Source organism: Peromyscus leucopus, chromosome 3, assembly GCF_004664715.2.
Source record: "Peromyscus leucopus breed LL Stock chromosome 3, UCI_PerLeu_2.1, whole genome shotgun sequence".
Classification (NCBI taxonomy): domain Eukaryota; kingdom Metazoa; phylum Chordata; class Mammalia; order Rodentia; family Cricetidae; genus Peromyscus; species Peromyscus leucopus.
Genome location: NC_051065.1, coordinates 122,357,723 through 122,370,936, shown reverse-complemented (window position 1 = coordinate 122,370,936; position 13,214 = coordinate 122,357,723). Strand labels below are relative to the sequence as shown.

General features: G+C 39.1%; 1 protein-coding gene across 8 annotated transcripts in view; it reads right to left on the bottom strand.

The window, feature by feature from the left end:
- Cntn4 (contactin 4) overlaps positions 1–13,214 on the bottom strand; it is a 1,006,259-nt gene that overhangs the window by 215,762 nt on the left and 777,283 nt on the right. For all 8 annotated transcript variants that reach the window (XM_028886659.2, XM_028886661.2, XM_037204356.1 and 5 more), the window contains one exon: positions 1,232–1,429. In XM_028886659.2, the coding sequence (XP_028742492.2) occupies positions 1,232–1,429 (198 nt within the window). The remainder of the gene's footprint in view (positions 1–1,231; positions 1,430–13,214) is intronic.

Sequence of the window (13,214 nt, the reverse complement as noted above, 5' to 3'; positions counted from 1 at the left end):
ACAGTCAGGCATGGTGACATATGCCTTTAATCCCAGGAAGTGATGACAGGAAGCTGAAAGGTATATAAAGCATGAAGACCAGGAACTAGAGCCTTTTTAAGCTTTTGGCTTTTAGCAGCAGTTCAGCTGAGATCCACTCAGTTGAGGACTTAGAGGCTTCCAGTCTGAGGAAACAAGATCAGCTGAGGAGCTGATGAAGTGAGGAAGCTGTTGCTTGTTCTGCTTCTCTGACCTTTCAGAATTCACCCCAATATCTGGCTCCGGATTTGTTTTTATTAATAAGACCTTTTAAGATTTGTGCTACAGACAGCAATAAGGAAGATAGTACTACATGACACACTCTAATAAGTGTAGCCGGATAGTGTGTGTGTGTGTGTGTGTGTGTGTGTGTGTGTGTGTGTACGAGTGTAGTAATAGATTTCACTGGAGTTTAATGAGAAGTTGCCTGATGTAGCAAAGGTGGAAACAGCAGACTTGGGCAGATGGCTTCCTGGAAGAAAAGGTGGTATTTCTAAAGAAACAGAAAGACATAGTGCACATCACCTACTAAGTCAGAATTTTGGACTCAGAGAGGATTTCAGAAAAAAGAAATTTCATATATATATATACATATATATATACATATATATATATATATATCTCCACAGTAGAAGGAGTCATGGTACCTTGGCTAACAAAAATGTCTTTTAAAAGCATGTGGTGATAAAACCTATGCCATCCACACATTTACATCAGATTCATACATTTTCTTAAAATATTCTCATAATGGGGTGGGGAATTAAAATTTTTTGTCTCAAATGAGCTATCCATATTTCTGAATTTTTCTTTTTAAGGAACTATGCCTTCACTGTTGTATATCTAGATGTTATTTGGATAATTTAAAACCACTTTCTGAACTCTGAATACTAAATTACATAGAATTGATTAATGAGCTAATTGTTCAACCTTTCACTTCATTTTGCATGTGTACACAATTTAAGATCCCTTTGTTATTTATATTCACCTAAATCCACATCCTATCTCTGTTGAGATTAGCAATCAGATTTCTAATTAGTTTTCCAAAGTTGGTTTGTGAGCTTATTCCTTACACAAGTGGAAAAAAATAATGGGTACCAAATACAGAAAGTGTTAGACTTTTCTTTAAAGCCTTATGTGCCAATAATATAAATCTTTCCATGCCCCACCAGTGAGCCCCATAAATAGAACTGACAAAATTGTGTAGACAACTCACCATCATTCCTCAGGATTAGTGGTGTAGGTGGCCCCAGGACCTTGTGGTTCGTCACAGTATTGGTAACTACACAGGTATAATTCCCAACATCAGATTTTTCTACTTTGGCAATATACAGATTCCCAGTCTCTTGAGAAACAAAGCGGCGGTTATCCTGATAGGAAGGGTATTCATTGAAGATCCAGGCATAGCTCAGCTCTGCAAGTACAAGAATCATCATTGTAAGTAAGTCTTTTGGCTCTGGAAGTTTGCTGCAGTTAGAAGTGGTCAAGGTAGAAACTTAGATTGCTGCTCTTCACCCTGTAAAATATAAATGGAAGATAATCACAAAAGGCTTTCTACTGCCATTCAGTTTTATTTCAAGAGGGCTAGAAGATACCCTGAAAGTGATTCAGAAAGACCCAGCCTTTAGAAGTCAAAGGAATAAGCATGTGTCAAGCACTTTGTAACAAGTTGTAAAGGACTTCAATGCTAAAGACCCAATATATAACCTTGACATAGTAATGTGAGATGCTACCTTGGACACTATTTAGACTACTTTCCTTATGCAATAATGATCACTATAGTGCATTGGATTACAGGTTTGCACAGTACTCTGTGGTATTTGATGACTTTAATCCTTTTCATTAACTCAGGAGCTTTGACACAGAAAAACAAAGTAATCAAAATTCTTAACCCTTAAACAGAGTAAGTATTAATATTCAATCCATTCTTTTCCCAATTTTTCCTACTCTCAACTGAAATTCTCTTCGTATGCAGAAGGTTGACTAATTCTCCAAAATTTTAATAAGATTGTAATTAAATGCTGTAGTTATTACTCACCAAGTACACACCTGTGTCTTAATTATTACACATATATAAATGTGTTCTTCAAAATATAGTTGAAAAAGACATATCCATAATAAAGTGAGTGTGGAGTAGTAGTCAGAGAGACATGCTTACAAATACTTAACTCACCCCAGAATGCAGTGGGGCAAATGAATGGAGCAGTCCTATCCAGAAATATTCTTTTGACTGTTCTTGGTTTTCATAAGGATTAGATGAACATTTTGTGACTGAACAACACATGAGCCCATGTTTTCAATTCAAAGAACACCAGATGACAAAGAATTTATCTGACTGGCTACAGTGAACCATCATGTTCCAAGAACATCAGACTTCTTCAACTCTAGGCACTTCACCCTTTCTGTATATGAAGTGTGACCCATAGATGTGTCCAAAGCTGAAACATGACATACTAACTACTGGCCCTGATTAGTTAAGATTACTTTTCTCTTTAAAATTCTCTGTGTTGGGGGAAGGAAAGAAAAAAAAAAAAGATGCACAGGGAGCCTCTGGTTATAGAAACAGTTGGCTGAGTTACTCTATGCCATTTTTTTTTTCAGATGATCCTGGTTAAATTCTAAATGTATGAGGGGTCCTTGGCAAATGGCAGAAAGGCCACTTGAGCTTTGTAAAGAGAACACTAATTATTGTAGAAGGCATCTTTGCTGTTTAATCCTTCAGTGAATCCCAACTGTAATTGACCTCAACCACTGAATGTGTAACAAGAAACATGTTTTGCCTTAATAATCCATTGTTGGCATACAAAGGAGGGGTTGTGCAGATTGTTCTTCCTTTATCCCAGAATTACAACATTTCTACATGCATTATTTTGGAGAGCTATAATTATGTTTCTATGAGAAAAGCTAATCACTATATGTATGTACATGTAATTAGAGGTAACCCCATGCTAATGTCAAGAGGATACTAGACATAAAAAATAAGTTCTTCCTAAGGGCAGGAAGCAATTTCTCCTCATATGAAACATTCTAACCTGGAGAAAAATCTTGTTAAGAATCAGAAAGTACATGAATCTTACCAGGCTCAGGAAGTAAGAAAAAAAAAAATTAAGTCTCAGGAAGTTCCTGAAACTCAATACATCTGTAAGACCCTTCCTCATATAAGTAGGAAGATTTCTGGGAAGGAGTGACTCTAACCTCAGCTAATACAAGGAGCTCTGAGGATAGGGCTTTTCTTAGCTGTCACTCATGTGAGGTAGTCTTTTTACTGAAGCCTCTGCCTTCAAGACATTCCTGCTCCTGTAAGCAAACCCTCACCCACACTTCTATAAATAACCACAATCAACTTAGTGCTTTACTAACCTAGACTTGGTAGAGGGCATAGTTTCTTTGATCTGTCACTAGCTCCCTGTCTGGGGCAAGTAGATATTTGTTTACATTCCCAAGAAAAATTACATAAGAATGGAGAGATAGCTCAGCATTTAAGAGCACTTGTTTTTCCAGAGGACCTGGGTTCAATTCCCAGCTCCCACATGGCAGCTCACAGCCATCTGAAACTCCAGTTCCAGAGGATCTGAAGCTCTCTTCTGGCATCCTTAAGTATCAGGAATACACATGTTGCACAGATATGCATATAGGCAAAACACTCCACAAACATTAAAAAAAAAAAACCTAAAAATTTTGAAAAAAAAAAAACTCAGATAACACCCGGTAAGTTGACTGTTTCCAAATAAAAAACAAACAAACAAAAACAAAACAAATAAAAAAAGACACCCAAACTTTAAGTAGGAAAAGACCAGATAATAGGTCAGGAGGAAACATAATCTAGCAGGGTCTCCTTCCAGTAAGGAAAGACTTATAAAAGTCAGCAAGGCAGACAATGTGCTCTGTACTCGACTCTATAATCACATTTCAGACAAATCCTGCCATCTCTCAGCATCCCCGTTTTCTTTTCTTTTATTTAAAAAATACTTTATTTAACTTTATTTTATGTGCATTGGTATGAGGGTGTCAGATTCCCTGGAACTGGAGGTACAGACAGTTGTGAGCTGCCATATGGGCACTGGGAGTTGAACCCGGGTCCTCTGGAAGAACAGCCAGTGCTCTTAACCACTGAGCCATCTCTCCAGCCCAATTTTTTTTTTTTTGAGACAGGGTTTCTCTGTGTAGCTTTGCGTCTTTCCTGGAACTCAATTTGTAGACCAGGCTAGCCTCGAACTCACAGAGATCTGCCTGCCTCTGCCTCCCGAGTGCTGGGGTTAAAGGCGTGCGTCACCACCGCCCGCCGCTTTCTAATATGGACAATGAGAAGACCATATATTCTCTAAAAAGCTAAAAGAAAAATCTAAATATAAGCTAACATCTCCAAAGCCATAAAGTAGACATTACAAAGTAATTTACAAAGACAAAATTAAATCAGTTCACATTTCTCTAAGGAGAGTTGAAATCAAATATACAAAACTAAAGTTTTTCCCCTTGAGATATTTTTTTTTAAACTCTTGTAGTGGCTAGTGGCTGTGAAGTCCTCTGAGTTCTGAGGGAGGAATTTAGCAACCAGAAAGCAGCTATTAGAAGAAAGACATCTGGTCTGGTATTTTATAATTAGAGGGAAAGTACCAAAGCCAAATCTGTGTTACATAAGGGAAACCACTTTAAGTCTTTCGTTTTCTACTTCTTCATCAACAAAATGGTAAAAATTTACACTGGGATATAGATATATGTACTAATAGTCCGTTTATGCAAAAAAAATTGTTAAAATGTCTGGGGAGTTGTACAGATTTGAGTTATATTATCTTGTCTGTCACCAGCTTAATAATTATAAAAGTACAGTTATTTGTTTCATTTTATTCATTCAACGAATGGGTTTCATGAGCCTGTTTTCATACATATTTGCCACCATACTTCCTCTTCATTATTCTACTCCTTGAGTGCCTTCACATTCTGCCATCTCTCTTTTAAAAATGGACTCAGTGGAGCCTGAGTTGTAGCTCGGTTGGTAAATAGCTTGCCTAGCATGAAGGAGGGCCTACGTTCAATCTCGAGCACTACATACACCAGACAGTAATGCACATCTGTAATCCCAGCACTCATGAGATATAAGCAGAATCAGAAGTTCAAGGACAACATCTACAACAAGTTTAAGGCCAGCCTGGGATACATAAGACTCTGTCTCAAAAAAGAAAAAGTATTCTGCTAGCATGCTATCTCATCTATTTGTGAATAAGTTAATTTCTTTAATTTTGCTATGCTTGTGACTTAAATGCCTTGGTGAGTTCATGGGAGACACAATCAACTCTAAGTGCCCACAGCAGCATGCTGTGGGATGGTCTGTATGCCAAATTGCTCTGATTGGTCAATAAATAAAACACTGATTGGCCAGTTAGTTGCCAGACAGGATGTATAGGCAGGACTAACAGAGAGGAGAAGAGAAAGAACAGGAAGGCGGAAGGAGACACTGCCAGCTGCTGCTAAGACAAGCAGCATGTGAAGATGCCAGTAAGCCACGAGCCACGTGGCAAGGTGGAAATGGATTAATTTAAGCTGTAAGAACAGTTAGCAAGAAGCCTGCCACGACCATACAGTTTGTAAGCAATATAAGTCTTTGTGTTTACTTGGTTGGGTCTGAGCGGCTGTGGGACTGGCGGGTGACAAAGATTTGTCCTGACTGTGGACAAGGCAGGAAAACTCTAGTTACAGCAGCATCTCCTACCATTTGGTACTTGAACATGACTCTCTATTCTATACTCAACCCCTAATTCAAAAGGTCACATGATCAAGGCACTTGGCAAACATTTTTCCTTCGAGCAATTTTGATAAATGTGCTGGTTATCAGTGGAGGAATGGCCCTCATTAAACTGGTCCATAGGTATTGTCTTGGTTTGATGATGGATATAGGAGATCCCAGCCACTGTGGGTGGGACCATTTCTGGGCATGGGCCACTGGGATATATAAGCAATGCAGGCTGAGCAAGACAGTATGCCAGCTTTGAGTTCCTGCCCTTACTTGGATTGTGATTGGGATATGTGAACAAAATAAACCTTTTTTCCCAAGTTGCTTTTTGTTTTGGTCTTATTAGACTAATATAAAATAAACAGGGACAATAAGCAAACATCCTTGAAAAATTCTAGAGAGTCTTTAGTCATTCCAGAGTATTTGGACTTCATTATGCAATGACCATCCTCTTCCCCCATATCAATATCAATCTCCTGCATCCAGGAGTTCTATACCATGATGGACCGTATCCTGTAATTGTGGGCCAAAATAAATCCTATCCTCTTTGAGTTCTCTCTCTGTCTCTCTGTCTGTCCCCCTCCACCCCCCATGTGTGTTTAAGTTTGCTGCATGTATGTGATTTATGCATGCCTGTGTGTGCACACTTGCAGAGAAGAGAAGAGGAAATCAGGTTTCATGCTCCTTCTTTGTTCACTTTATTCCTTTTGAGGTAGGATCTGCCACTGATCCTGAAACTAGGCTGAGAGTCTTCAAGTCCCAATGGTGCTCCTGACTCTTGTCTCCCCCACAGCACTGGAGTTGCAGGGGTGCACAGTCATGCCAAGCTTTAGACGGGCTCTTGAACTTGAATTCAGATCTTCGTGTTTGTGCAGCAAGTGCTTTTACCTTCTCATCTCTCTATGCATTCCCCGTGATGTTGCCTTTGTCAGTCATTTTATTAACAAAATAAGTCAACTGACTAATACCTGAGGTGCTATAATAAACCTGACCATGTAGTACTTAGGCCTTTGGGACTGGCTTGCTGGAGGAATGTAGAAGAATGTGGAACTTTAAACTACAAAAGTCATTAAATACTGTGGTGATTTGAATGAGATTCTCCCATATTCTCAGATATTTGAGGACTTGATTAGTGGTACTGTTGGGGCAGGCTTAGGGATGTGGCCTTGCTGGAGAAAGTTTATCACTGGGGACAGATTTTGAGAGACTAAGACTTGAACCATTCCAGGTTTGCTTTCTCTGCATCCTGCTTGTGGTGAGATGTGAGCATTTTTAGCTGTTTTGCTCCCAAAGCTACCTGGTGCTTATAGTCATGTTGCCCCACCGTGATGGACTCTTATCCCTTCGGAACCAGAGGCTAAATAAACCCTTCCTTTTAGAAGTTGCCTTGGTCATGGTGTTTTATCACAGCAATAAAATAGTAGCTGATAAAAATATTATAAGCAGAGGTTAATGGACTATTCAGGTAGGGGTTTGTTGAGCAAGAACACTGAGACAAATGCAAACAGTAGAGGTTTCAGACAAGAACAGGGACTCTATTGGAAACTGGGCTGGAAGCCATTCCTATATTTTAGGATAGAGTCTGGCTACATTAAGCTATAGCATGAGAACTTAAGTGAGACTGAATGTAGTGATAATTGATTAAATTAGCATGGTGGGTGAAATACCCAGACAAGTCAGCATTCAGGGCGTGTCATGGCTCCTCCTCACTGTTCTGATTCAGACCTGCAGTGAGAATGTTAAGAGAGGTAGGGACATATGCAAAATGTGCAAATTGTCCCAGAAATGAATGTGTCTAAAGTTCTAGATAAGGCTGGCGCTGAGAAGGCAACCATAACTTCTAAAAGATTAGCGGCATTAAAGCAAACCCCCTCCACTGCATTGGGATAGTACAAAAGTGTCCTGAAGAAAACATCATATTCATGAAATGCTTCATACCGTCCAATGCATGCATTTGAAAGTGGAGAGTGCTCCTGAAGGTGCTCCTTCAAAGCACGCACTTGCGGTACTATTTCCTCAGGATCACCACATAAAAGCTGGTAAACAGGGGCCAGGGTACATCCAGAGCTTGCAGACAAATTGGTACCATCATCTACATAGTATTGGTTTTGCAGGCAAGAAGGATACAAGATTAAAGGGGTCATGGACTCTGATGTCATAATTCCAAAAAGCCACAAAAGCCAAGTAATGTGTGGAAGGATCAAAGTCCCTGCAAGAAGATCCTGATGGGCTACTGAATGAACTAGTTAAGATTAAGTTGAAACCGAAACCCCATGATGTTAGGAGATGTCCATTGAAAAAAGCCTCAGGCATGGAGTGGAGTTCCAAAGGAGAGGCTGCAGTCTACAGTCATTATAGCTGGAGGGGTGGGTGTACCCAAGCTTTTTAGAGCCCAGTTGATTCTATCATGAGTCTCCAATGCTGGACCTGAGGGTACAGGATTTGAGGTTTGCCCTTTTTGGTTTTGGTTTGTTTTGGTCTTATCATTCCTTCCTATGCCTCTATTCCTTCTAGTTCGAATTGGAATGTTTGTTTATTTATTTATTTTTGCCTTTGTACATTGGATGTAACTGACATTTCTCATTTGTTTAGGAAGTAAGAGATTGCATTAAATTTCATATGAGACTTGAATTTCAAAGCACTGGAATTTTTAAGGACTGTGGGGACTTGTTAAGCAGGACTGAATACATTTTATATTTTTTTAATTGTGGGATGGCCATGAGCCTGTGGAAACAATGGTAGAAGTGATGGTTTAAAAGTGGTATGTTTTTAGGTTAACAGGGGGTGGACTTGTGATGGTTAATATTGCCAACTTGATGAGATCTGGAATCACTGAAGAGACATGCCTGTGTGCATCTTTGTGAGGGATTACCTGGAATAGATTAGTGAGTGGCAAGGAGGGAAGACACACCCTCAGTGTGGCATGTGCTGGACTGAGGTCTTGGACTGAATAAAAAGGAGAAGCTGAGTTGAACACAAACATTTGTCTGCTTCTATTTCCTGACTATGCAGTCAATATACCCGACCAGCTGCTGCAAGCTCCTACTACCATCCTCTCCCTGCTGCGATGGACTACACCCTAGAACTGCAACCCAAACTAACTCCTCCCCCAGTTGCTTTTCTCAGAGCCTGTGTCAGAGCAGGGAGACAAGAAACTAACATACCAAGTTATACTCAAACTGTCATATATCCTAAGTTTGCAATATATTCTCCAAGTGTCTCGCCAATCAATGCAGCTTCTAGGGTTTAAGCTGCTTAGTAATAACACCTGCTCAAGTTGTGTTGCATGACCAATGGTGAACAAATTGGACAGGCAAGCAGTGTATACCCGAGAAACATTCCCATTCTCTATCTATGTTTAATTTTAAGACAAGGCTTGACTAAGTTTCCAATGCAGGCCTCAAACTTGTGATCCTCCTATCTCAGAAGTATAGGATCATAAGTATGTACTATCAGTTTTAACTTGTCATAGAATATTTCCTAGTTTATTTCAGGGACAACTTTTGGTATATCACTTGACCCCATAATTTCCATGAAATCTAGTTGGAAAGTTGTATATCAGACTGAGGGGTAGAATTTACTTTCAAATTGAATAAAGGGCAAACGAAAGCTAAGGAGAAGATGATGATGAATAATGAGGGAGAAAAATAGGAGGCTGATGAAACAGTAAGTTGTAATAATCTTGTCAAATTGTAGTAACAAGATGATGCCAAAACTACTTTCCATGTTCCAAAAAAGAGATCAAACCTGAGTTGTTAAAAGGAATGTCAAAGGAAATTATGACACTTAGAGGAAAATGGATGGAACTAGAAATCATTCTGTTAAGAAAAAGGATACAGAATTAGAAAGACAAATAGCATGCTCTCTCATATGTGTGGAATCTAGACTTCATTCTCTCTCTCTCTCTTACTGTGTGTGTGTGTGTGTGTGTGTACATACATGCATGAGCATGTGTTTGTGTGTCATGAAATTAGAAAGAGACTATAAGAAAGGAGGAAGAATATTTAGAAAAGATAGAGGAATGCGTAAGAAGATTCATGGATACATGTGTCTAGACATTAGAAGTAGAACCTGTATAGGTGCAGAGAGACTAGCAAGGCAGAAGCAGGAGGGAGCAGGGTGGTGCAAATAAGAACGAAGCATTATAACATTATTTATAAAGCTGTGCTGTCACAGCAAAACCCATTTCCTTGGAGGAGGACCAAAAAAGTAATTTAAAATTTAAAAAGAAGAATATCAAAGAGATGGTGCTAAGGACCCCAACACCATCAACTCAACATCTGTCTTTTTGTGAGCACTTCACCCTGAAGACTAGGGGTAAAGTCTCAACGGGGGAATGGTAAAATAACAATGTTCGACTGAATGCTCAGCCCTCAAACAGGACATCTCAAGCTGATAAATTAACTGAGTTTTCTTCGTAGCAAATATCACTACCTGAAATATTGTGTTTGTGTTTGTCTATAGGTTCAGGGCCATCAGGAGGACTGGAAGGAATATAATCCAATAACAGCACAATATCAGAGCAGGCAGAAAAAATAGTAAAACTAAATAGCATCAACAGATCATGTCGCATTTCTAGACTTAGAAGATATGAAAATTCTGAGGCCTAGAAAAGGTCAGGGTGGGGCATCAGAAGATGGCTAGGCAGAAAATGACCTAATGTTCCTGGCGATGCTCCTGTTCCAGCACTCTGCTAGGACAACAGACACCCTTGGCATTTAAAAGTAAAGAACACTATTGTTAAACCACTCAACAGACAATTCAGATTTCCCTGAAGAACCAAAGCCTATTTTTATCAGAGCAAAACATTAATCCATTGGGTTATATAAAATGCTATCAACATTCCAAAAAAAAGTAAAGCCCAGCAAATAAAACAAAATAAACTCTGCTGTGCTGCAATGAGCAAAAAAACATATCCCACTCAGTTTGATTTCCTCTGGGACTTCCATGCAATATTTATACTTACTCAAACTTGACAGATTTCTTTTGATAAGTTTTCACTCACTAATTGCTCTGGAAGTGACAGACAGTTTCTGTCCCATTGGCAATTTGTAACAACTGAGTAAACAGATATTTGGAATGCAATGTATTAAATGGATTGTGAAACTTCTGATGCTCAACCGAAAAGACTGAGACCAGTTAGAATATGGCACTGATTAAGTCAGAAGGGTCTAGCAATGGCTTTCTGATTTGGAGTGTTCAAAGTGACTGGAAATTAACTCATCTTCATTCTCTGAATAGGTCTTTTATTCATATCTACGGACTAAAAGTACAGGATGCTTGGCTATTGTTTTCTGAAAATAAACTAATCAAGCGATAGTGATACTTCAGACACAGGTGCTCACTGAGCAAAGCTCCTCTGCCTGAATGTATTCTCCTGATGGACACTCTTAAATTTTCCTGACCCCAGTTTCTTCCCAGAGTTGGATGCTTATTGCATTGACTTCTATTCTAACAATGGCAAATGTGTCATATTTTAAAAGATGCCTTTCTTGATTCTTCAGTTTTTAATTTCTACTTCTTCCACTTTACAGATCCAGAAAAAAAAAACCTAGAGAAATTCGTGAATGGAGCATGATGGCACATTTAGTACACAGCATGGACAGGGATGTAGGATGGACTTAATGTCTGAGAGAGTGGGCTTTGTTAGGCAGATGTATGCTATTAATTTTTTTTTTTAAATTTGGGATTATAAGGGTTCTGTTTTTCTTATCTGGAAGTTGACAGTAGAATGAGATGATTCATTCATCTCTTCCAACACTAAGATTCCATAATTTCTGTATAAACATCAACAAATCTGACAGCTCATTTTTCAATGAAATAGAGTGAGAAAATAACCTCATTAAGAACTATACAGGTAGTTATTGTGAAGTCGGTAAATGGTGCCATGGGCTGGGTAGGTGGCTCAGCAGTTAGGAATGCTTCCTGTTCTTCCAGAGGACTCAAATTCAGTTCCCAGCTCCCACAATAAGGGTTATTCATTTACAACTGTGTGTAATTCTATCTCCAGCAGATTTGATGTCCTCTTCTGGTGTCCATACAACACACACACACACACACACACACACACACACACACACACACACACACACACCAGTTGCTTAGTTGGTTTAATCTGGGTTGTGTTTTATAGAAAAGCTACTAGAATTAGTCAAGAGACTCTTCAACAGCACCAATGTCCTGATCTGTAGTCAGTTTCATCAATACCTGACGTACAGTTTGTGCAGTGGTTGTGAGGTTCAATTTGAACTGAGACATGGCGCTATAAAAGCAAGTATGAAAGATGTATTTGAAGCAAATTTGCAAGTGAAACAGCCAATGTGAATGTCTCTGTTGGTTAACTGGATGGCCAAGCAGTTGCCGAGTACCAACTATTTATAAAAGCTGGACTCTTGGCGCAGGAATGGATAGTAGTGCTGGCAAATGCTCAGAAGTCCTGAAGATTGGAGTTTGGATCAGTTAGCAGTTTTCCTAAATAGCCACAGGGGACAATGCCTAGTTTGGCTGTCAAAAGATGTGGACTGAGTCTGAGCTTCAGTGATTATCAGATGCTAAGTTCTTTCTACTGTTGTTTTTCATCTGAAAACTAAGATAATAAAAGGAGTATCTGTCTACCTCAATCAAGGCTTTCACTAGTCACCAGACACAGTGTTGTAACCTTTGAGATTATGGTGGCCATATCTTTCCCTTCTTCCTAATAAATTACCATTTAAATGGATGTTAAGTTGCTTGTCTTTTTTCTGAATTTGGGAAAAAGAAAATGTTTTAAGTTATGAGTTTCCTAAAAATCCATAACTTCTCCCAGCAAAAGAAAACTGGGCCAGAAACCCTATGGGCTAATTATCTCTGATGGTCAGACATGCTATATAGCTATCAAGAGAGTCCAGTGAGTGTGTTGTATGAGGGATTTGTGAGCTACTCCAAATGAATGCACTAGGTAACCTCTAACTGAGACACTAAAAGATGAATTTAAGGTAATATGTATCCTGTGCTCTGATGAATAATATTTTAGGAAACGTGGATATTGAGGAGGATACAAAGGAGATGAAATCTGCAGATGTGGAAAGAGGATCAATGTTACACCTTTATTAATTAGATGATAGATTAATGGGTACTTAACTCCTGTAATGACAGTGATAACCCTTTACAGCAAAGGTCAATGAAACCTTGGCCCTCACTGGCAGGACACCTTGTTACAAATGCTCTATGACATAGAGAATTTGGTACAGACTGTTCTATGCATCAGGAAAGACTGTTCGGGGTCCAGACACTGATGTCATTATCTATCAGTGCTGGATAGAACAGGAAGGCATGACAAACATCTGTCACTTAGACTATAAGGAGCTACTTTTATACTCATGGCTGACAGTTATATTTGATTCTGCCAGACACAGATTCAGAAACATTCTCAATATAGTGCTTTAGGCAATCACCTCCAAACAAGTTGTGGTGGCACAAAAATCCCAAATGG